The sequence below is a fragment of the Alosa alosa genome, chromosome 10 (genome assembly GCF_017589495.1).
Source record: "Alosa alosa isolate M-15738 ecotype Scorff River chromosome 10, AALO_Geno_1.1, whole genome shotgun sequence".
NCBI classification, from domain to species: Eukaryota; Metazoa; Chordata; class Actinopteri; order Clupeiformes; family Clupeidae; genus Alosa; species Alosa alosa.
The window spans coordinates 1,313,725-1,335,745 of record NC_063198.1 but is presented as its reverse complement, the minus strand read 5'-3'; the positions used below and the strand labels follow the sequence as shown (position 1 = coordinate 1,335,745).

At 39.6% G+C, this 22,021-nt stretch overlaps 1 protein-coding gene across 4 annotated transcripts in view; it reads left to right on the top strand.

Annotated features, from left to right (window-relative positions):
- The window catches only part of pcbp4 (poly(rC) binding protein 4), a 130,256-nt gene that overhangs the window by 24,072 nt on the left and 84,163 nt on the right, over window positions 1–22,021 (top strand). For all 4 annotated transcript variants that reach the window (XM_048254536.1, XM_048254537.1, XM_048254535.1 and 1 more), the window contains 2 exons: window positions 8,216–8,390; window positions 21,756–21,779. In XM_048254536.1, the coding sequence (XP_048110493.1) occupies window positions 8,283–8,390; window positions 21,756–21,779 (132 nt within the window). In that variant the 5' untranslated portion in view covers window positions 8,216–8,282. The remainder of the gene's footprint in view (window positions 1–8,215; window positions 8,391–21,755; window positions 21,780–22,021) is intronic.

The following is a 22,021-nucleotide window of genomic DNA, read 5'->3' as shown; positions in this document are numbered from 1 at the left end:
GATTCATTTTTGCTTCTGCAGTTATGCAGATGCATGATATGCAGTTTGCATGTTATGACAAAATTATTATGTTATGCCAATGTATTAATACAATTTAATTAAATTCATATGATGAATTGATTGATTATTGATCCCCAGGGGAAATTCAAGATATATATGTCAGAAAATATATGTCAGTTGCATATATGTTAATATATGATATGGACATATATTTGCACTCATATAAGGTAAATATATTTCAAAATATATGTAATGTTATTTAAATAAAAATTAAAAATAATTTTATAAATAAATAATTTTATAAATAAATATTTAATAAATAATTAAAAATTTAAATATTTTTTATGCATGTATGGACATATAGCTTTGAATATATGTTTGACACAAATATTTGAATCACATATATGTCCATATAAGTACAATTATTAATTAAAAAAATATTAAGTCCCTGATATTTTTTATTTTTGAATATTAAGTCCCTGTTATTTGACATATATGTTCATATATTGCCATATATCACATTTTTGTATGGGTAAAAAGGAACCTGGTCGAATATATGTAGATGATTCACAATGAATAATGGTATGATACATTCAGAGTTCAGAGTAGAGTATACATTCAGAGTAGGGCCAGCATTGAAAAAGGGTATGTGGTATGATATTATTATTACAGGAATGAGTAGAGCAATAAAGCAGAGAGTATATCATTGATGACAAATATGATGACTCATAAAGGGGCATAGAGCATGTGAAGGCAGCCTAAGCAGAACAATTTATTGTCGCTAATAAATCCCTACAAATTTGTAGTAAACCGAAAGTTGATAGACGTGGGAGGGACCTTTTTACCTTGACAGCTTGGACCAATAGACCTCTGAAGTTCGCCTTCAAAAAAGCTGCCATCTTTGAGATCTGGTATCTGGTGTTTTTTCCTAGGGGAAAATAACATGGGGATTTTGAATTATCGCACATGTTAAACTCTCGTGGGGACAAAGAAGTCTGAAATGCAGACATTTTGCTCAACACACTTTTGTCCTCTGCCTTCAAGTGGGTACTGTGATCTTCGATACGTTAAGACGGCAAACTGCTACCCCAGAGCTAAATTGCAATGTAACTTGCCATAGGTAGTTAGCTTCAATTAACATTCGGATCTCCTTATATGGGCATAGATGGCCGTTGTTCTTTTTTGTAGGCGAACTTCAGAGGTCTATGATCGCACAATTCTGACTGAAAATGTTTATGCATAGGATGCTCAGTCCTCCAGCTCATGCCCATCGAGTATGCTTAATTTATCTAATTGCAACCAGAGGAGGTGAAAACAAGGAGAGAGAAGAAAGGGCCGATATGCGAGGAAACACAAGAGGTCCTAGGAGAGAGGCCGCATGTAAATAGAGGGATGGGATGCACCTTATGGGAACAGCACTTAGCATTGCAAGCCTAGCCCCTGGCAGTATCAATGAGCTTGTTAGCTACGGTTGCATTCCGATCACAAGGGTCCTTATGCTGTATTCCCTACTCCTTACCGACTGCACTGGATGTAAAATTCACAGGGAACTTGATTGCTAACAGTTTTATTTGGAATGCACTGCTAGTCTTGGTCTTATAAAGATGTCTGGATTTACAGTACGATATGTGTCCACTCAAAACAGTGGAGTGTAGTTAGCTTGTTAGCTTGCAAGCTTGGTGTTTTGCCGATCAAAGGTAGCACAAATGAATAGCACAAATGAATAAAAATGAATATTTTTAGTATGACATGTGGGGCCAGCTTCATGGAGGTTAGGCTCGCATATCTCAAAATGTTCATCCAATTGATTTTAAACTTGGCAGGTGTCTTGCTATGGGCACGAGTAAGTGCAGTGCCAAGTTTGTTTGGATACGTAATTCAAAAGATATTGTTAACTAGAAATGTTATGCCAGAGGAATTACAATAGTGGATGGAAAGCTGCTGGCTTAATGTTGGTGGGGAGATTCCTGGAAAAAAAACATTGAATCTTCTACCAAAAAACCTTGAGATATAACACTCAAGGTGATTTTGACCTTGACATTTGACCTCCAACATCAATTCACTTCATCTTTGAGTCCATACAAACACTCATACCAAATTTCAGGCATGCATGTCAAGGCATTTTTGAGATATCACGCTCAGAGTATTCATGGACTTGACCTTTGACCTCCAACATCAACTCACTTCATCTTTTGAGTCCATACAAACACTTGTACCAAATTTGAAGCATATGCGTCAAGCTGTTCTGGAGATATAATGCGCAAAGAATGAGATATGGCTGTGACTTTTATTTTGACACACGGGAAACACTTAAACAGGATGTGTAGTTTTTATGTGTAATTGAATTTCCCCTTGGGGATCAATAAAGTATCTGTCTATCTATCTATCTATCTAGTTTTAGGGAGCGCCAGATTGTATGCATTAGAAGCTGAGACAGTTGGATTTACAGGTGACACCTGTGCCAGTGTTCTGATTAGCCCGGGAACTACTCTGGGAGCTTAACGACCGCAGCTGGCTTTAGGCCATTATGACATCACAGACATTCAAGTCAATGGGGGGAAAATTAGCTTTTTAACATTTTTAATCCCCTATTTCTCAAAAAGTATAAACTTTTAAGAAAATCTTAAACAACGGTTATTTCAACATGTCTGTACATTAAGCGGTTAGAGTCGCATTCATTCTTGAAAAGGTAAAAAGAAAAGGTTATAAGAAGAAGAAGAAGCCAGGAGATTTCAAGATAGTGGATTCCATCCACTATAAATATATCAGTAAAAGAAGCACACATTGGCTATTTCCGCTCGCCCACTCCCCCTCTCGCACAGCGCAGGACCAGAGACAGAGTGGGTAACCCTAGATGCACACAGTTGCGTTGCGTTACTGCATGCTGGTAGGTTTTCCCAACAGTCGGGGTGTGTACTATGGTGTATATCTTGAAGCATAACCATAATTTGATTGGCTGGTGCCTTGCATTGTTCTCCGTTGGTGTAGCAAAAGTTGAACACTTCAACTTTTTGACAGAGGCAATGGGAGAAAAGACAGAACCACAATTTACTTGCACAACAGATGACGTAAGCCCATATAAAGTGAAGGTGGTGCGTCTCCAGCACTGCATTCAATGCAAGCATCTGTGAGACAAGTTTTGGCAGCACTGAATCAGGGCACAGCATGGGTCAAGATGCAAGATGTTTTGATGATTATCATGTCTGACATCAACAGTAAAGACATGTATGCAGTTTGCTTGCATAAAATGATTCGGCAGATTTTGAAAAACACGCTAACAAACACAGGTATGCAGTGGTTATTCAAAATGACATAAAAAGGATGTGCAATAAACTGACACTTTGCATAGCCCAGTCTACTTTGGATTAGAGACTTTGAATAAACGACAATTCTGACTGCAAGGTCCCAAATTGAAACAAGCTATAGGCTAATGGTTCCGAATTTAAGGAAGTTTCAGAATGCCACGCAGAGACAACGAGTGGCAGACAGAGAGAAATATCACTTATGCTGCCAAAGACTGTTTTTGAGTCACATCATTGCAAATCTCATATGATGATGCATCTTTCTACAAAATAGTTTGTCTTCTATACCATTATATTCATATATCAAGTTATTCAATAGGCTAAACAAACAGCCTACATCAAAGCAGTCAGCTACAGACAACGAATGGCAGACAGAGCAGGATGTCACTTATAGACTGCCAGAGATTGTTGAATCACATCTTTTCAAATGTCATATGATGATGCATCATTCCACAAAATGGTTTGTCTTCTCTATCAGGAAGTTATTCAATAAGCTTAACAATACACATAGCCTTAACTCAAAACAGCAGCAGCCGTGCCTAAATTCCGCTTACTGCACATTTATTATAGGCTAATATATTATAATATAATATTCAGTATTCATTATTGAATGCTTAGCTGGAATGATGTTTTTCCCTATCATCCTATTTTTAAAGCAGGCATACCTGCGGACGTGTAATTGGGCTACGGGTTTTCTACAGGATTGTCATGTTTGAACGGGCACTGCACTGAGATAAATGAGTGACAAAGAAAATACAATTAAACTGTAATAAGCAGTTGTGGCAAGAAAACTCCCAAGAACAAACACTGAGCAGTATTTAACATTGAGATTCACCAGTTATCTGTGTTTTTATTAAATGGTGCCACATGCTCTCTAAGACTAGTGGCTAGAATGTCACTAAAAATTGATATTTTGCTATTTCATATTCTGTGCCGCATGCTTCATGCTAACATCAGTTTGTGACCTACTTTTGGAATGTGGGATGGGGACAGCCATAAGGCCTTTCTGAAATATCTGTCAGTATACGTTGTCTTACTGAGTTTCTCTTTTGATTTACCCATTCATTCTGTATCACATTTATTTCTCTCTGAACAAAGTTTTTTTATGATCTATGTCTGACAAACAACACAAGCAGTTCCAGATATACTTCTGTTTATTGTTCATGAACTGAAATAAGACATTTAGAAAAATAGCCTTTTGGGAAATCTGCACATGCATATGTATCCATTGTAATGTATACATGATCTCAGGATTTTACAGCTAAGAGTACATGTAAGGAAATCATTTTTTCACATTATCCTGAGATCATCATGTTGCATGTATATTTTTGTTCCCTCTCTTTAATATGTCACATAATTCCCACTGACCCACAGAAAATGCATTTTCTCAAACTCATCCTAGGCTGCAGTTTGAATATGCATCTCTGTGTCATCTCCAGAGCTTTCTTTCAAAAACGTTGGTCAAGGGATTTTGAAAGTTCTGCAAACATAAAAATCATCACAGTATGGGTTGGTGGGAAATGAGTTATTGGAACTATTACCGTCGGTCCCGTATTTCCGCCGTCTTGCGTGTATGTGTCACTTAATATCCATTTATATACAAACCAAGACGGCGGTTTCCTAAAGAAACGCAAGCACCCACACCATAGGTGTATCTAAATTAGCTATGTACCAAAAATGACTTTTTACCGTGACTCAAAAAGCTGTAAACAGTGTTGTAAGGCAAGAAATTTTAATTTCATGACGAGAATTCTTGGTTTAACCGTTCATGTGCCGTTGAAACGGCGTAAATAGGCGACCCATCAGGCCAGCACTATAACTCTGAGCGTGGTCAACAAAATCGGATATTTCAGGCAGTAAATGCTTCCGTTAAGAACCAAACCAGATTTTGTTCAAATCTACACACCTATGGCTACTGAAAAATGTAAGGTTAATTTAATAAAATTTTAAAGTGTTAAAAAACATCGTTGTTTTAGAATTTCCGAACAAAAGTGGTGATAATTGGGGGTGTAACGATGTAACATTTGTGGTAGGCAACTATTGTTATGTTTTTGGGAATGTATTATATTTGTGGGCATAAAACACAAGCCATGCATCAGCATGGTCAATGTGAAAATAGGGTTAAAAGAAAAACAAACTATGTGAAGATTCTAATCTAGATGAATTCCTCAAATTCTAGTAGCACATTTCATGTGTGCCAAGTCCAAAAGCTGAATATTTTTCAAATATATTAGTGTTCCTTATTTCAGTCATTAATTAAGCTTACACTTATTGAATTAATGTTATACAATCCCAATGGCAATCCTATAATGGTATACAATCCTAACACTTTAAATAGAGCTGCAAGCGGCAATGGAGGGCCCGAGCACCTGCAGTCCGCGACACATGATATTCCGGAATCCAAAAATGCACTCACTCAATGTGGTGCATGCGTCAAATGTATCTGATGTGTGTGCTATTTGCCGGGTTCCCACTCTAAGTCAAATGTAAAATTCCATGACTTTTCCCTGACTTTCCCTGACAAAAAATTATAATTCCATGACCTACAATATAATGAATTAAATGGTACAATATACTGACCAAAGATTTCAGAGCAGCCGCATAGCATTCAATAATCTTTTACTTTTTTGCGCACGAGATGAATGGGCATTGAACAAAGTTGGACTAACCACAACTACTCAAGCAAGCAGTAAAGCTAATAACCAGATATAACCAATCTTGCATGGAAATATATATTGTATTTTGGCAAGTAGATTTACAACAAAATTCCCTGATATTCCATGACTTTTCCCCAACAATGATGAAATTCCCTGACTTTCCATGTCTGGAATAGACTTTCCAGAAATTCCATGACCAGTGGGAACCCTGTATTTGTTTTTGCAAGTGCTATACATTGGAAACACTTACTCACTGTCTGTTGGATGTGACATTTTACACCAATGATATTCACTATTCACAGGTGGCGCTACACCACAAATATGGGTACAATGAAATTCTTCCAAGTAAACAATTTATGACATATGTGATATGCAGTGCAACAATTGATATCCTACAAACTTCCAGCCTTACCCACTTGAGGGGGGGGGGGGTGCTTATATTCTTCTTAGGGAGGTCCATATCCCTTGCACCTTTGGTGCTCTGGCCCTAATAATAATCTTTCTAAAAACTATAGTTACTAATAATTACTAATAATAGTTACTAATAATAATAATCATTTAACCTCTGTCACACTTTATTTTCATACCTTAGTTATGAACTACTGCTTAAAGTTCACAGACACCTAGTCAACTTTACCAGGGGTGCCAATAATTCTGTAGGGCACTCTAGCCTAATGTAAATACTTGTACTTGGTTTGAAAATTTTCAAAATGCACCTGGATTGTTTTGCATTCTGTGACTTTCAGTCAATAAAAGGCATTTTTTTCCAGTCACATATTTCATCATTGAAGATTTCTTAAAAATAGTGTTAAAATATTGTCTTGTTTCGTTCTCATGAACCCAATATTGTGTATCATCTCGTGGGCTGAGTGTATCGTCACACCCCTATTAGATTGATGAATCAGGAAAACATATCCTAGATGACTGCCTATGTATCATGCATCCCAGTAAACACCAGTGGTGGAATGTAACGAAGTACAAATACTTTGTTACTGTACTTAAGTAAATTTTCCACGTATTTGTACTTTACTTAAGTAGAATTTATAGTGCATACTTTTGACTTTTACTTCGTTACATTTTACAGCAATTATCTGTACTTTTACTCCGCTACATTTCTACAACACCATCGTTCCTTTTTACGATACATTTTATGATCAGTTTTTTTTCTCTATGTCAAACACGTTTGTTTTACCAGGGGGCGGGGTTGCTACCAAAGATTCTGGAGCTCTACGTGCCCAGCTTCTAAACCTTTGAAACATAAGCTTCTAGTCTAGACCAGGCAAAGCGTGAGCTTGTAGCCATCTGCACTCGGTAGGCTATATTCACTAGACCCATGGCTACTGGACATGCAACTGTGTTCTGTGCCTTCTGTCTGTTATCTGCAGCGTTAGGGCCTCCTCTCCGATGAGATTGCTACCCACGGATCAGCGAAGTTACAGGCTATGCCCCTGCTTCTGTCACACGTCTGATCATTTGCGGCACAAATGAATGGTAGACTACTGTATTATAGAACCACTGGCCGAAAAAAAACATAACAATTTCCAGATTAGGAAATCTTTATTAATTGTGTGTGATCAAATAAAGAGGCATAGCCTACACTTGGGGGTAGTAATGTGAGCGCTCATTCAATGTCTCTGTGCGTCTGCGCAAGTGAAACTGAACCTAATCATAAAGACACCTTTCTCAGCAACTTTTCTGTTCAATCAGCAGAATTGGCATTACGATCCACCCGACGTTTCCCTTGTCTACCCCGTTAAACTTCAGGCTCTCGTGTTTTGCTGGATGATCTTTTACTCAGCAGATCACCCTAGTAGATAACCAGAATTACAGGCTCTAGAATTGTAGGTCAGAATGTAAAATGGGCCACAGATGGTAAGCACAATTGCATTAGCTTAAAACTATCTAGTCGAGTATAACCTAAAACTAGCTTAATTAAAATGCCACAGCCCATACTGATTTTTCTTTTAGAATATAGATAAGAGAATAAATCATAATGCAAATACTTTTACTTTTAATACTTAAAGTACATTTAAAAGCAGGTACTTTTTACTTTTACTTAAGTAGGGTTGTCATTGTGGTACTTTTACTTTTACTAAAGTAAGTATTTCTCTGTGTATTTGTACTTTTACTTAAGTACTGAGTTTCAGTACTTCCTCCACCACTGGTAAACACGAATGATAATGTTCCTTGATATGGTCTGTCAAAAAGTACATCTCACAGCTCACTCAATGATGTATCTGTGTTGTGTGTCAACAGAGTGGTAACGGGAAGTCAAAGGTCCCCACATTGTACCGCCAGCCCACCTGCTGACCAGGCCACTTACATGCGTCTCCCTGTGTCAGACTCAAACACCAGAATGAACTGTGAGCAGGACTTCGGAGAAGGGGGCATGAATGTGACCCTCACTCTCAGGCTGCTCATGCATGGGAAGGTAAGAGTAATCAGTTTTGGAACTGACCACTGGGTCCCATTGTAATGGCTATTTTTTTTCTTAACGCATAATCTAAAGCATGTCGTCCCTTTAGAATTGTAAGGTTCTATCTGATCACTCTAAAATTGAGTTATTGACATATTCTTATTCTGTGACAAGTTCATAAGGTGAGGTGAGGTGTTTCTTGAAGTTGTATGCATTTTTTTCTAAAGACTTGCATCATGCTTGGCACCATGATGCGCTGGGTGTAAGATAGGGCCCTATGTGTGGACGAGGTCATTCATATTACCTAGGGCAGTGGTCAGCAACCTGTGGCCCGAGGCCACATCTTTATGGACTCCTTGCCTTTGTTTAAAAATAGAAATATGTTTGCAAATTAATTTGATCATTGTTAAAGCTGCAGTAGGCAATTTTTTGATCATATTCACTGAAACCGACACAATGCTCCGACAGAACAACATAAATCAGTCGGTTTTAGAAAAAACCTGCACTTCTACCTCCACCTAGAGCCTGTTATTTGTTTTACAAAATTCCACAGCTCCCGGTTCTTCTGGTCCAATCAGAGCAGGGCTGTGTGAGATCTGACTGTCAATCACAGTCTGGCGCAGTCTGGTGCGTACTGACGACCACAAACTCGATGAGGGGATGCTCGATGGTAGTGGGGGAGGGGCATGAGAGTTGTAAACATTTAAAATTTTGGCTAAGTCCCCTCAATCTGTCAGACTTGCCTACTGCAGCTTTAAGACATCCTCCTGTCCCGTGATGCCCCTTTAAAAAATCAAAGGCCTTGGTGCCCCAATACAACACTGTGGCCTTGGTGCCCCAATACAACTTTGATAATTTTTATAGCCTACTGTATAGTTAACTTTGGCCTTGGTGCCCTGACATGTGGCCTTTGTGCCCCCCACCAAATCTGCCCAACTGAAGGCCAAGTGGCCTTGTCCCTAAAATGATGAAATTCCAAGCCTGTCGTGGAGTAAAACAGATCAATTTAATGATCAATTAAATGCTAGGATCAAATTTGTTTGCCTTCACCACCACTGCGACTGAATTACTGGCAAAATGTCTGATCTGCAGCAAGAGGACACACAAAATGTAATGTTGAAGACATCTCGGAAGTAGATCATTCTGAGAATGCAGATATCCATGCAGGCTAAGTGCCATGTCATGCAACACTGGGAAAGTTGCCTGGCGATTCTTTCTTTGCCCTTGCTACATTCCGCCAACTTTCATCAAAATTGGGCTTGTAGTTTTGTGTGATCCTCAGGGAAACAAAGAAATCTTGAATTTCCCCTTGGGGATCAATAAAGTATCTATCTATCTATCTATCTATCTATCTATCTATCTATCTATCTATCTAAATCGCCATGTAACATTGCATTTGGGCACTGAGCAAAAATGTGTAGGTCATTACACGCTTACATAGCCAGCAGGAAGATCCTTATTAATTATATTGTTACAATTATTAGTACTATTTTGAACCACTCATCAACTCGTTTGATTACAATTATTTCGAAGGAAGAAAACGTATTACATTCAGGTGATGTTGAAAAGTGAATTAAGACGTGCGCCACTCAGCTGTCACAAGTCTACACTGACATCTTTAACTTTTCTAATTTACGATTCTAATTTAACTTCCCCTTCCCCTTCCCCCTTGTTACAAAATGTAGGCTACAATTACTGGTCAAATAGGCTATCCCTTATTTTCAAAGCCCAATATTGACAGATAATCTGATTTCCCACACGATGAGTTTAGGCAATGCCAGAGCTGAGATGTAGCGGTTTACGTCATAAACCTGGCAGGAAAGTTCAGAGTGGCACAGTCAGTTTAAACAGCAAGCTGGTAAGAAAAACTATTGTCAAGACATTAGGCAATTAGGCTATTGTACCCCGGAATACAAAAATAAACTTCAGAAAGACAGAAAGTTTGTTGTAGGCTACTGTATTCATAGTCTCAATGACCGAATCAGTAGATTTACCTGTTGTCAGTTGAGTTTGTTCAATTCATTTATTGTTGGCTGGTAGCCTAGGCAAATATGAAACGGAGATGTAACGTGGCTACCGGAGGGATTTTGAACTTGCATGTTTCATGCATTTTAGGGCAAACAATACCATGGGATTGATGTGTTCTCCATTTGAGGAACGTAATCAATTGCGGACGTGCACAGAGAGCTCAGACACAGAGCGCATGTAGGCCTTGGTTAGGCTACTTTCACTTTCTAGAGTGCGCATTAATTACATAAAAGATGCTTCATACCAAAACAACGATCAAACATTATCAAATGTATCATGACGTGTTGTCACAAAGACTTAACCTGACTCTCGCCAGATGAATTTCGTTCCGCTTAGCTCCGCCTAGCTTCACTCACATCCATCTGGGACCTCTTCCATTGAGAGTGATTTCAGCACGAGATTGTATGGTAGAGCCAATCAGGACGCAGGGCGGGATTTTCATAGATGTGACATAGCGTAGAAGCGTGAGACTGTGAGACTGTTATCAGCGTCACGGGTTGGCTTCGATGTGAGTGGTTGAAGTAGCACGTCAATAGATGACGGACAAGTGGCTTATTCAATCATATGCAAGCATTTTTTGATTAGGCCCAGCCTTCTGAAACACCATTCCAATGGATCGGTTCCAGATGGATGAGTGGAGCTAGGCGGAACGAAATTCATCTGGCGAGAGTCAGGTTAACAAAGACTTACTCCAATTAGAAAATCGAAACCAAAATCATGTAAGTGTAAGTGTTCTCTCATTGACGCCTGTAGGCCTGTAAAGGAAAATGCGATTTCAGTTTGTAAAATGTATCCCCTAACTAGCTTCATGTGTTCCACTGAACATTATAATAAGTGGGTTCACAATGTGTGGGACTGTGCTAAACCTGACCATAAGGCTACTTTGTAAAAATTTATTGAGGTAGCAACCCATCAGGGTTGTCTCAGCATAGTATACTAGCCTATCTATCTATAAAGCAAGAAGCGTCTGTATATCTGTCTGTCTGTCTGTCTGTCTGTCTGTGGCACGCATATCTCGCTGACCGTTTGTCAGACTGATTTCAAATGTTTGAATAAGAAATGCAAAAGATATCATCAAATATATCGGTAAAAGAAGCACATTGGCTTTCGCCGCTAGCCACGCCCCCTCCCACACAGCACTGTACTGTAAGCTACCAGTGAGGATAGATGCAGGGCTTTGGCAAAGCTGGATCAGTGTAGGTTACGCGGGTAAAAACTTAACATGTTTGACCTCAACAATAAAGTGAAAGCAACAACACGCCAAGACACACAGGTATGCAGTGGCTCTTCAAAATGACGTAAAAAAATATTTTTCGAATAGCCCAGGCTACTTTGGACTGTCTTTAAACTTTGAGTAAGCAAATGACATTTCCAACTGCAAGGTCTTAAATTGAAACGAGCGATAATGATCCCGAATTAAAGAACGTCTCAGAATGCCACACATACAAAGCATAACCAGCGACAAGCAACGAGTGGCAGACAGAGTGTGATGCTATATGAATAGCCCAGGCTACTTTGGACTGTCTTTAGACTTTGAATAAGCAAACGACAGTTCCAACTGCAAGGTCCTAAATTGAAACGAGCGATGATAGTCCCGAATTAAAGAATGTCTCAGATTGCCACACATGCAAAGCATAACCAGCGACAAGCAACGAGTGGCAGACAGAGTGTGATGTCACTTGTTGCAAATTTCATATGATGCATCATTTCACAAAATGGTTTGTTTTCTCTATCATCAAGTTATTCAATAGGCTAAGCATATAGCCTTGACTCAAAACAGCTGTTAGGATTATGTAATTTTGATTTGTAAAAAATGTCACATGTAGCCATGCTTAAATTCTGCTCACTTCACATTTATTATATTATTATATTATCTGTAGGCCTATTCATTATTGAATGCTTACCTGGAATTATGTTTTTCCCTATTCTATTTTTAAAGCAGGCCTACCTGCAGGCATGTAATTGGGCTACAGGAATAGCATGTTTGAACGGGCACTGCACTAGTAATATACAAACCATAACTCATAAAAAACGCTTAATTAACTAAGTGCCTGCTGATCAGATAGGTTATGCCTATAGACCCCTCTTGAAAGACCCAAAGTGCCAGTCAGATATACCTTGAGTCTCACATTTTTAAAGTCTCAATGTGTCTATTAGTTTACACAGAGAATTCACTAGAAGTCATTATTTAAGGGTTTATTTTTCAAAATGTTCTGCCCTGGGGCGCATGCCCTGCCTGGACCCTCCAAGCCTTCCTGTGTGTGACACTGGGCTAAGCCCCCAATGTTTCAAATGTCTGGCTCCGCCCCTGATCCGTGGTGATGAAGTGCCTGGAGAGACTGGTTGCAGTTTACATCAACACACACCTCCCTGCTTTCCTGGATCAACTCCAGTTTGCATACAAGCACAACAGGTCCGTGGATGATGCCATCTCCATCGCCTTGCATACTGCCCTGCTCACCTGGACAAAAATAACACCTATGTTAGGATGCTGTTCATTGACTACAGCTCTGCCTTTAACACTGTTGTACCATCAAAACTGGTGTTAAAGCTCAGAGACCTGGGTCTGACACTGCGTGAAAAGGATGATTTTCGTCCCCGTAAACGCCTGGAGATCTCCCTCATTTTCAACAATTTGCAACCCGCGAATGTCGCATTTGTCTGTGCCATAGATATATATACTGACTAGATGTCGCCTTGACGACTGCTGTTCATTGGAACGAATGCGTCAATCGAGACTCCATCTTGCCGCGGTGGCCCACTCCTCTATAAGGCATTAACGTCAATCTGAGCAAAGATCTAGCGAAAATAAAATCACCATAAATTGTCAAAATCTCAAGCAATTTCAGATCCCCGCTACAAGATGGCGGCGGTGTTGACGCATGCTAAGAAGCCGAAGGCGACATCTAGTCAGTATATATATGCAGTTCTGCATATATTTTTGTTGAATGAAGATAGTGATAAAGACAATCATTTATATATTTGCTTCTGAAATTCTCATTGTGTTGGTGTGAAGGGAAAATCCGAATCTAAACTTGAGTCTATCGACTGTTTTAAGTCAGGTTTATTGGAGCTTGCAGGGAACAGACATGTCATACCCAGCATAATTTCTGCCTGTTGAGCGTATTGCTGGGAGTTGTGTGGTTAACACGTCCACTGTTTAAGCAAGACCAAAGGCCACAGTCATGCCACCATGCACAGTGCACTCCAGTGATGGGCAGTAACGTGTTAGAAGTAATGCGTTACTGTAATCCAATTACTTTTTTCAAGTAACGAGTAAAGTAAGGGATTACAATTGCAAAAACTCCTGACAATGATGTAGGCTATAGCTGCGCGCGATATAGATGTAAACAACAGACACACGTGTGCAAGACATGGAGTGCAGGAGAGAGCGCGAACATGGAGCATTTAATTCATTGCAGTTCAGACATTAAGAAAAAAACATTAACGCTGTACACTCTTCTGGGAAGAAAAATGTTGTCTACAGCGAAAAATTCCACCTCAAATCTGAGCAAGCACCTAGCAAGCCGGCACAGGAATGTGAAACTCATTGAGACACCCAGATCCCGACATGACAGCTGCAGCAACAGGTGAAAATTGAGGACGTCGCGGGTTCCCTGTAGCCTACTGGCCCGTTAGAACAGGAGCCAGGGCATTATAATATTCTGGCTGCATTCACTGTGATTTGGAAAATGGGCAAAAATATAATGTGGTCTTTGCCTTTTTGTAATGGGGCTGGTGAGTGTTGAAGTCTTCAATAATTCGTTTCCCTTAAACCAGCGTTTCTCTACTGGGTCGCGGAGACATGCCATAGGGCGCGAAAAACAGGATTTAAAAAAAAAAAAAGTTTTATCTGTAGCCTATTCCCAGGTAGCACCCGATGCGCAATGGATGCACTGTGTTATTCATAGGGAAGCGCTCGTGTCAAGGCAGCGTGAGCGCATGTTTGAATCTGCAAGCACGTTCACTAATGAACATTTCTTGAAGCTGGCCTATCTTTGCGATATATTTGGAAAGCTCAATGAGTTAAATCTCCAGTTACAAAGCAAAGACAAGCACCTACCTCACCTAGCAGATAAGATTACTGCATTCACCAAAAAACTTGAGGTATGGGACAGGCGCCTCGATCGCAACAGTATGCCTTTGAGAATCTGAGTGAAATCGCTGAAACGTCTGCTTCGGGAGCCACTCTTGTGATCCCATGTATTAAACAGTAGGCCTACATCACATCCCTGCAAAGTTTATTTCAAAAATATTTCCCAACCAGTAGTGCTCAGTATGACTGGATAATGGATCCATTTAATGCAGCATGTTGGTATTTCATTGAATATATTGTACAATGCTGTAAAATATTGGCCTATGCTTCCTAATATGTTGCTGGAAAGCAGAAATATGTGTGTTTAATTTACAATGGCACATCATGTATTTATTTATTATTATATCTGCAGCACCAGCTGATTTTAACTCTGCTGAAGAGGATATATTTAGAACTTGTCATTATTTCAATACATTTGCCAATTTTAAGCTTGACCTACCAAGAGCGATGAGGGGCAGGTGGGGCTCGAAAAGGCCCCCTTGATCAAAGTGGGGAATGAAAGAAAGTTTGAGAACCACTGCCTTAAACTAAGCATTTACATGAAGCACAGTAGCCTATGCCGATTGAAACACATTCCGATCAGGTAGGTGCTACCAGACTCATATAGGCTATCACTTTTAATTGCAAACAGCAAATGTCTAGCTAGCTGTTTATACCAACTTAATATCATGACTATTGCTAATATACAGTAGTGCCAAATGTGGAGTTTGTGGACTAGCCATAGGCTTATATTTGAATGGAGCTGATCATTATGAGAGTTGTGTAGATGCTTTTAAAGTGACAGCGCACCATTTATAAATGAGTTAAACTGCATCAAATTAGTAGTATTTCTTAAGAAATATTTTAAACTAACAGTTCTGCTTTGGGCACCAAAATAGCCAGCAGCGTCACTGCAAACACACAGTTCAAACACATACTGAACACATACTCTTCTTGACAATAGAACAGCCTAAATGTGGCATGCAACAGCATTTTCTGTTTTGGTAAATGCATTACTCCTCTCTGCACTGCAACTGTTAAAAGATGTAAATGTTAATAGAGACTTTGGTTTTAATATATTTTTTTGCTGTATTTTATTTACATCTATTCGAATGAAAGAGTATACACACCAAAAAGTTAAGATTGAAAGTAATAAAACCAAGTTTTAAAAAAGCGTATTCAGGTTGTGTATAGCTAGTGTGTTTTTGTAAAGTAACTAAGTAAAGTAATTAGTAAAGTAACTAATTACTTTTGAAAATAAGTAATCAGTAAAGTAACTAGATTACTTTCTTGGATAAGTAATCAGTAATCAGTAACTAATTACTTTTTCCAAGTAACTTGACCAACACTGGTGCACTCCCCCTGCTACCCTGATTTGCATTTGTATATCTCACAGCATTTTCATTTACATGTTAAAACCTCCCCTAGAATTAGGAGGAGGGGGTCATGGGGGGACGACTGCCAAGCAAGGCCCACGTCAATTTCTGACAATTCATGGCAGTTTTCGGCGTTGCCTGCAAACTGCCGCGAACAGCCATTAACCTGAACTTCCACGACAATCTACAGTGCCGCATACTGACGACAATCACACTTTTCATGCAGTGTGAGCAGCTGATATGCAGTTGGGTGCTAGACTTTCTGACCAACAGGCCCCAGTTAGTTAAAATAGGCAACAGGAAATCATCCACGATCCTCAACACCGGCGTCCCACAAGGCTTCAACATACTTGCCACTCCCGACCGGTAGCGCAACAATGTGACGTCACGGGAGCGCCGTAACCATTTATACTCGCATGTGGTGATCGCGACACTATAGCTAGATAGATAGATAGATAGATAGATAGATACTTTATTCATCCCGAGGGAAATTTGAGCAAGTAAGTTAGCTGGCTGGTGCTGAGAAATGAGTTTGTGTAATTTCCTGAGGTGGAAAGAGATTTTTTCAGGTCTTAGATATTCTTTGGTTGAAAAAAAAACATCTTTGTTACCTTTTGCTGGATTATTGGCATGTCCATGGGTCCCAGGTCTTTCATCTTAATTCCCTCTCTCTGGTAGCTTCATTAACTTATCCAGCAGACTATTTAAAAATCACGAACTCTCGCTGGTAACCTAGCCAGGTTAATTTCCCTCTCTTCTCAAACATTTAAGATGTGGGCTAGGCTAAATGAATGAGAGCATGCTCCCTGATCTTGGCTTCAAGCTCATCCTGCTTGTTGCGCGCATCTGAAAAAAAATCTCCTGTGCACAACCTGCCTGCGCGAGGCTTTTCTCGTGCGACAGAGGAAATGACGCAAATTTGACGTCACATTGTCGCGCTACCGGTCTGGTGCGTATGTTGGACGCTTCAGTCCTCTACTATACAGTCTGTTCACTCACGACTGTGTGGCAAGACATGAAAACAACAGCATCATCAAGTTTGCAGATGATACTACACTGATTGGCCTCATTAGCAACAACAATGAGGCCTCCTACAGAAAAGGAGAGACCTGACTGTATGGTGCCATAACAACAACCTCTCCCTGAATATCAGCAAAACTAAGGAGATAGTAATCGACTTCAGGAAGAAATGTGGCAAATGAGGTCCCTCTCTACATTAATGATTCACCTGTGGACATGGTCAGCAGTTTTCGGTTCCTGGGCATACAGATCACCAACTACCTCTCATGGTCTCTGCACTCCTCACCTCCACACCTGTATCCTCAAGAAGGCACAGCAGAGACTGTTCTTTCTGAGGAGGCTAAAGAGCTTTGATGAACCCTGGTGAACTTTTATCGCTGCATTATTGAGAGTGCGCTGACCGGATGCATCACAGTGTGGCTGGGGAGCCTGTCTGCTCATGATCTCAAAGTGTTGTCAAGTACTGTCAGGACTGCATCCAAAATCGTTGGGGCTGACCTCCCTCAGCTTCAAATGATCTACTCCACATGCTGTCAAAGGAGGGCTGAGTCCATCACCAAGGATGCCAGCCATCCAGCTCACTCCCTCTTCTCTCTGCTTCCCTCTTGCAAGCGCTACCGGAGCATTAGCACCCACACCACACGATTCAGAGACAGTTTTTTTTCAGAATCCTAAATGTACATGTCCCATGTCCATGAGGTTTTATTTATGCTTTGCATGCAAGTATAGTGGTTGTGTGTGTGCATATGTGTGTGGGTGTGTGTGTGTGTGTGTGTATGTAAATGGCTGTGTAATGTGTGCATGTATGGATAGTTTGGCTATGTGTGGTACTGTAAAGTCCTACTTCAACTCCCCTGTGTTTATTTACCCCTCCTTGCACTACTGCAACTGTGGCACAAAAATGTCATTTATAATGCAAAGTATATGTGACAATAAAACGTGAAACTTGAATTCAGTAATGTTGAAAAGCTAATTCAGACCAATAGGCTGATGACTACATGCATTTAAAGGACTTAAATATTGGTGCAGATACTTCCTGTCCTATTGCACAGTGCCGTTGTTTTAACAGCCCTTTACTGGCCGCTTTTGCTTTTTTTTTAAATCTTTTGCAAATTTGTTTTGTTTGTCAATTTTTGTGTCTGACAACTCGAGAACAGTAGGGACTCAACTCAAGTTGGATTTGCCTCAGACTCCAACACTTGGGACTCAAGACTCTGTTTGGACTCGAGTTTTAGTGACTCAAATACAACACTGATGTATAGCTAAAACACCAATAAATGTATCAAAATGCATACATCCATCAGAAGGTAAATACTACAACAATGCAAAACTGTAATACACCAATACATGTATCACTACTCACCAGGGGCCAGCTACCCTTTTTGAGGGGTATGCAACAACAATATTGACCCCCCACACACACACACACACACACACACACACACACAAAAACACAAACAACTAAAGTAAAACAAAAGGCCAATAATTTACACTATTAGTGTGTATTAGTGTGTATGAAATGTTTTTTTTTTTTAAGAAATGCTGCCAATTTCAATTTCTTTAACGTGATGAAGTATTGATAAACATCCTTTTGCCAGCTGTTGCTCACAAAGGATAAGGCTGATCCAACTCTAGCCTTGTTTGTTTGCGCCACATTGACAACACAATATTAAGTTATTACAAGGAGCCTTCATTGTTAGGATATGGAAACATGTAATGAGTTGTTGCTAGCGTGACATATCTGTTTGCAGTTTGCCATTGAAAGTGCAGTATGAGCAACCTAGCAATCTGAATGGAACAGGCTATGTTTCAATCGGCATATGCTTAGCAAACGCTCATATTAGTCTGATAACATGAATATTTGCAAGCCTCCACGCACAGACGTCACATTTTAAATCCTACCTGTTGCCTTTCACATCCACTTATTTAACTGCTGTCGCATCCCTTGACATGCCATATCCTTTTCCCTCTTTCTTTTTCTATTTTTAGCCGCCGACAGCTTTTTTTGCTCTATCCATCTTTTTCCATAGACGGCAACTCACTACTCTAAGCCTACCTGCTCGCTCAACGCTCACGGCGCCCCCACTCTCTCTTCTATGTCAAAATTATATGATGAATATTATATAAAGGGCAGCCTTGGCCTACTGGTTAGCGCTTCGGACTTGTAACCAGAGGGTTGCCGGTTCGAACCCCGACCAGTAGGCACGGCTGAAGTGCCCTTGAGCAAGGCACCTACAGTAACCCCTCACTGCTCCCCGAGCGCCGCTGTTGTTGCAGGCAGCTCACTGTGCCGGGATTAGTGTGTGCTTCACCTCACTGTGTGTTCACTGTGTGCTGAGTGTGTTTCACTAATTCACGGATTGGGATAAATGCAGATACAAAATTTCCCTCATGGGATCAAAAGAGTATACTTACTTACTTATATATTATAGATAGATACTTTATTGATCCCCAGGGGAAATTCAAGTTCAAATTCAAATATTATATATACGTTATATAACATTGAGAAAATGTTGAAATGATTTAGAAACGCACAACAGTAGCTACATATAGAAAATACCAAACACATTGAATGAGAAGGTGTGTCCAAACTTTTGACCTGTACTGTACAGTATATATATATATTATTATTTTTTTTTTTACCATCGCTTTGGCACCCCCATGTGCTGCATATAGCGCATACCCACTTTTTGCGCCACTGCTACTCACACATACAATATATCAATAGACAGCCAGTAGACATAGGCAATGTGTGGTCTGTCATTACCACAAAATTACCTCTAAACAGACGTTACAACAGGTCCAATAATTCCCATATGCTTTTTACATTATTTCGATAGCTGGTAGGTGTGTGCAGCTTATTCCTTCCTTACACTGAAAGATTTGGAAAAGATTTTTGAATGACTACAGTCTCAGACCCTCTCACATCAAAAGACAAGTCATTGAGTTTTTAAGTCACAGACTAGTCAAATACTAATACCACTCCTAAGACTAATACCACTCCACCATGGAGAGCAGACATCATTAATTAGTCTATCATAGTAAAGTACTAGCCTACTGATATCCTGATGTCCATGTTAACTGGTGATAGCCATGACATGAGCAAACACAGCGAATACAAGCCTTGAAAATGCAGATTCATTTTGCCTCTGATAGGCCTACCAAAACAGTTTCAACAAACTGACATGACCCTACGTTTTTGGGGGCAGAAACACACACACACACACACGTGATTATAATGCACAAAAATGATGATCACTTGTAGGCCTCGAACTGCTCACTAAAACTACAAGCTAGCAGCAATACATACCCAGGCTTAGTTGCACCACCAATTATGCTTATTATTTAGTAAGTCATTTTTGTATGTCTACATTAGCCTAGTCTTCCCATTAAATGAATGCGTATGTTGTCTTGTGACAGCTTTTTGTCAACCGATCAAGATGATATTCATTATAGCAATACATCTAAGTGAATATTTTGCAACAGACTGCTGAACGAGCAGTATTTAAAAAAAATCTAATTTAGGCTATGTGGGAATGCATTTGCCCATGTTAACTTGTGATATTACCAGTTAACATGGGCGTATATATATAATATATATGTTAACCTTCGTTAACTTAGACTACAAGTCCAATATATAGATAGAAATCACAAAAGCATTTCAGCAGTATGTAGTGTAGTGGCGTAGGCTACGTAGTAGCTAATCCGTCAACTTTTCTGTCCAATACACCCAAGATTCGAATCCCAGCTAGATCTCTAATGCGTTGTTTTGTTTTTTTTTTGTTTTTTTGTGTTTTGTTATTTATTTTCGTTCATACAGTGTGTCGTGTTTGTGTGGATAATGCTTAAACGGACATGTATTAGACATAAATGATGTTTTCAGCCATATCCATTATTTTGTCTCACTTGCAAACACTTTGTGAAAATGTGAACTGCTGGCACTCCAGGGGCGGAGGCAGAGCAGGGTGCTCTTAAGTATATGCAGGGCCTTCTTGAATATTCACTGATTTTATGCAAATATCATCAGATAACATGATCACCAGCCAAACTGGCATACCGGTGTTACGGATCTTTATGCAATGCATGTTAACTGGGAATAAACAATTAGCATGTCATCAGGAACAGGTACTTTTACCTTATTTACTGCAGATGTGACTACAATTCGAGAAATGGTAACTTTAACCACACTAACTTTGCGTTGAGCCAATTGAAAAAACAACAGACAACATGAGCCTTTGCAAAAATATACCCCTGATATTCCTAGATTTGAACCTGCGCATCAGTGGCATACAAGGCTGAGAGACTAACATGCTAACAACCACGCTATCAAACAGTTACCATGCCTTGACACAACAAGATTACTTGCATATTTTAGGCATAAACTACCTTGCCATGTCAACTTGGGATAGAAGCCTATTCACAGAGATAGATAATGTTTTCCACAAACGCAACAATGCTGCATTGCATTATCTTGATGGCTGTTAGAGGGATGGCCTAATCTCTTCTAAAGATAAAATCAAGTGCTGAAAAAATTGCCTCGCAGTAGGCTATGGACTACTACTAAATTGCCCACATTTAAATGCCGTAGCCAACAGCCAGCGTGCGTTGTTCTGCTGCAATCAATTCTGAAGTCTGAATTCCGAATTCCGAAACCACATATGTTGATATCTGTATGACCTTTTTCATAGATTACCTACAATTTAAGGTAGATCCATGTTTGCTAGGTAAACTAAATAATATATACAGTATGTTACTTTATAAGGTAACAGACTGCATGTCTGTGATGTGCTTAGACTGATATATGTTACTTTATTGCTGAGCCGAGAGGTTGTTGAGCATACAGATCAATATGGTGACATTTGTCTTGTTTACCTTTCACAGGAGGTTGGAAGCATCATAGGGAAGGTGAGTATATCAATTTCCTTTTTGAGAATTTCATTACAAAATATGTGTTTGTGTCAAATGCATCTCCAGTTCACTGTGGTGTTAATCACTTTTTTATTGGCCCTTTGTAAAGCTGTTTTTTTTTTATCTTTCTGTTGTATTGCCAAATCCGGACCTAAAGAAAACTCCCTATGAGAGAATAAATGGGGCTTTGGAAAATCGTTAAAGCAATGACCATGGTAGTTTAAAAAACAGCTCTAGAG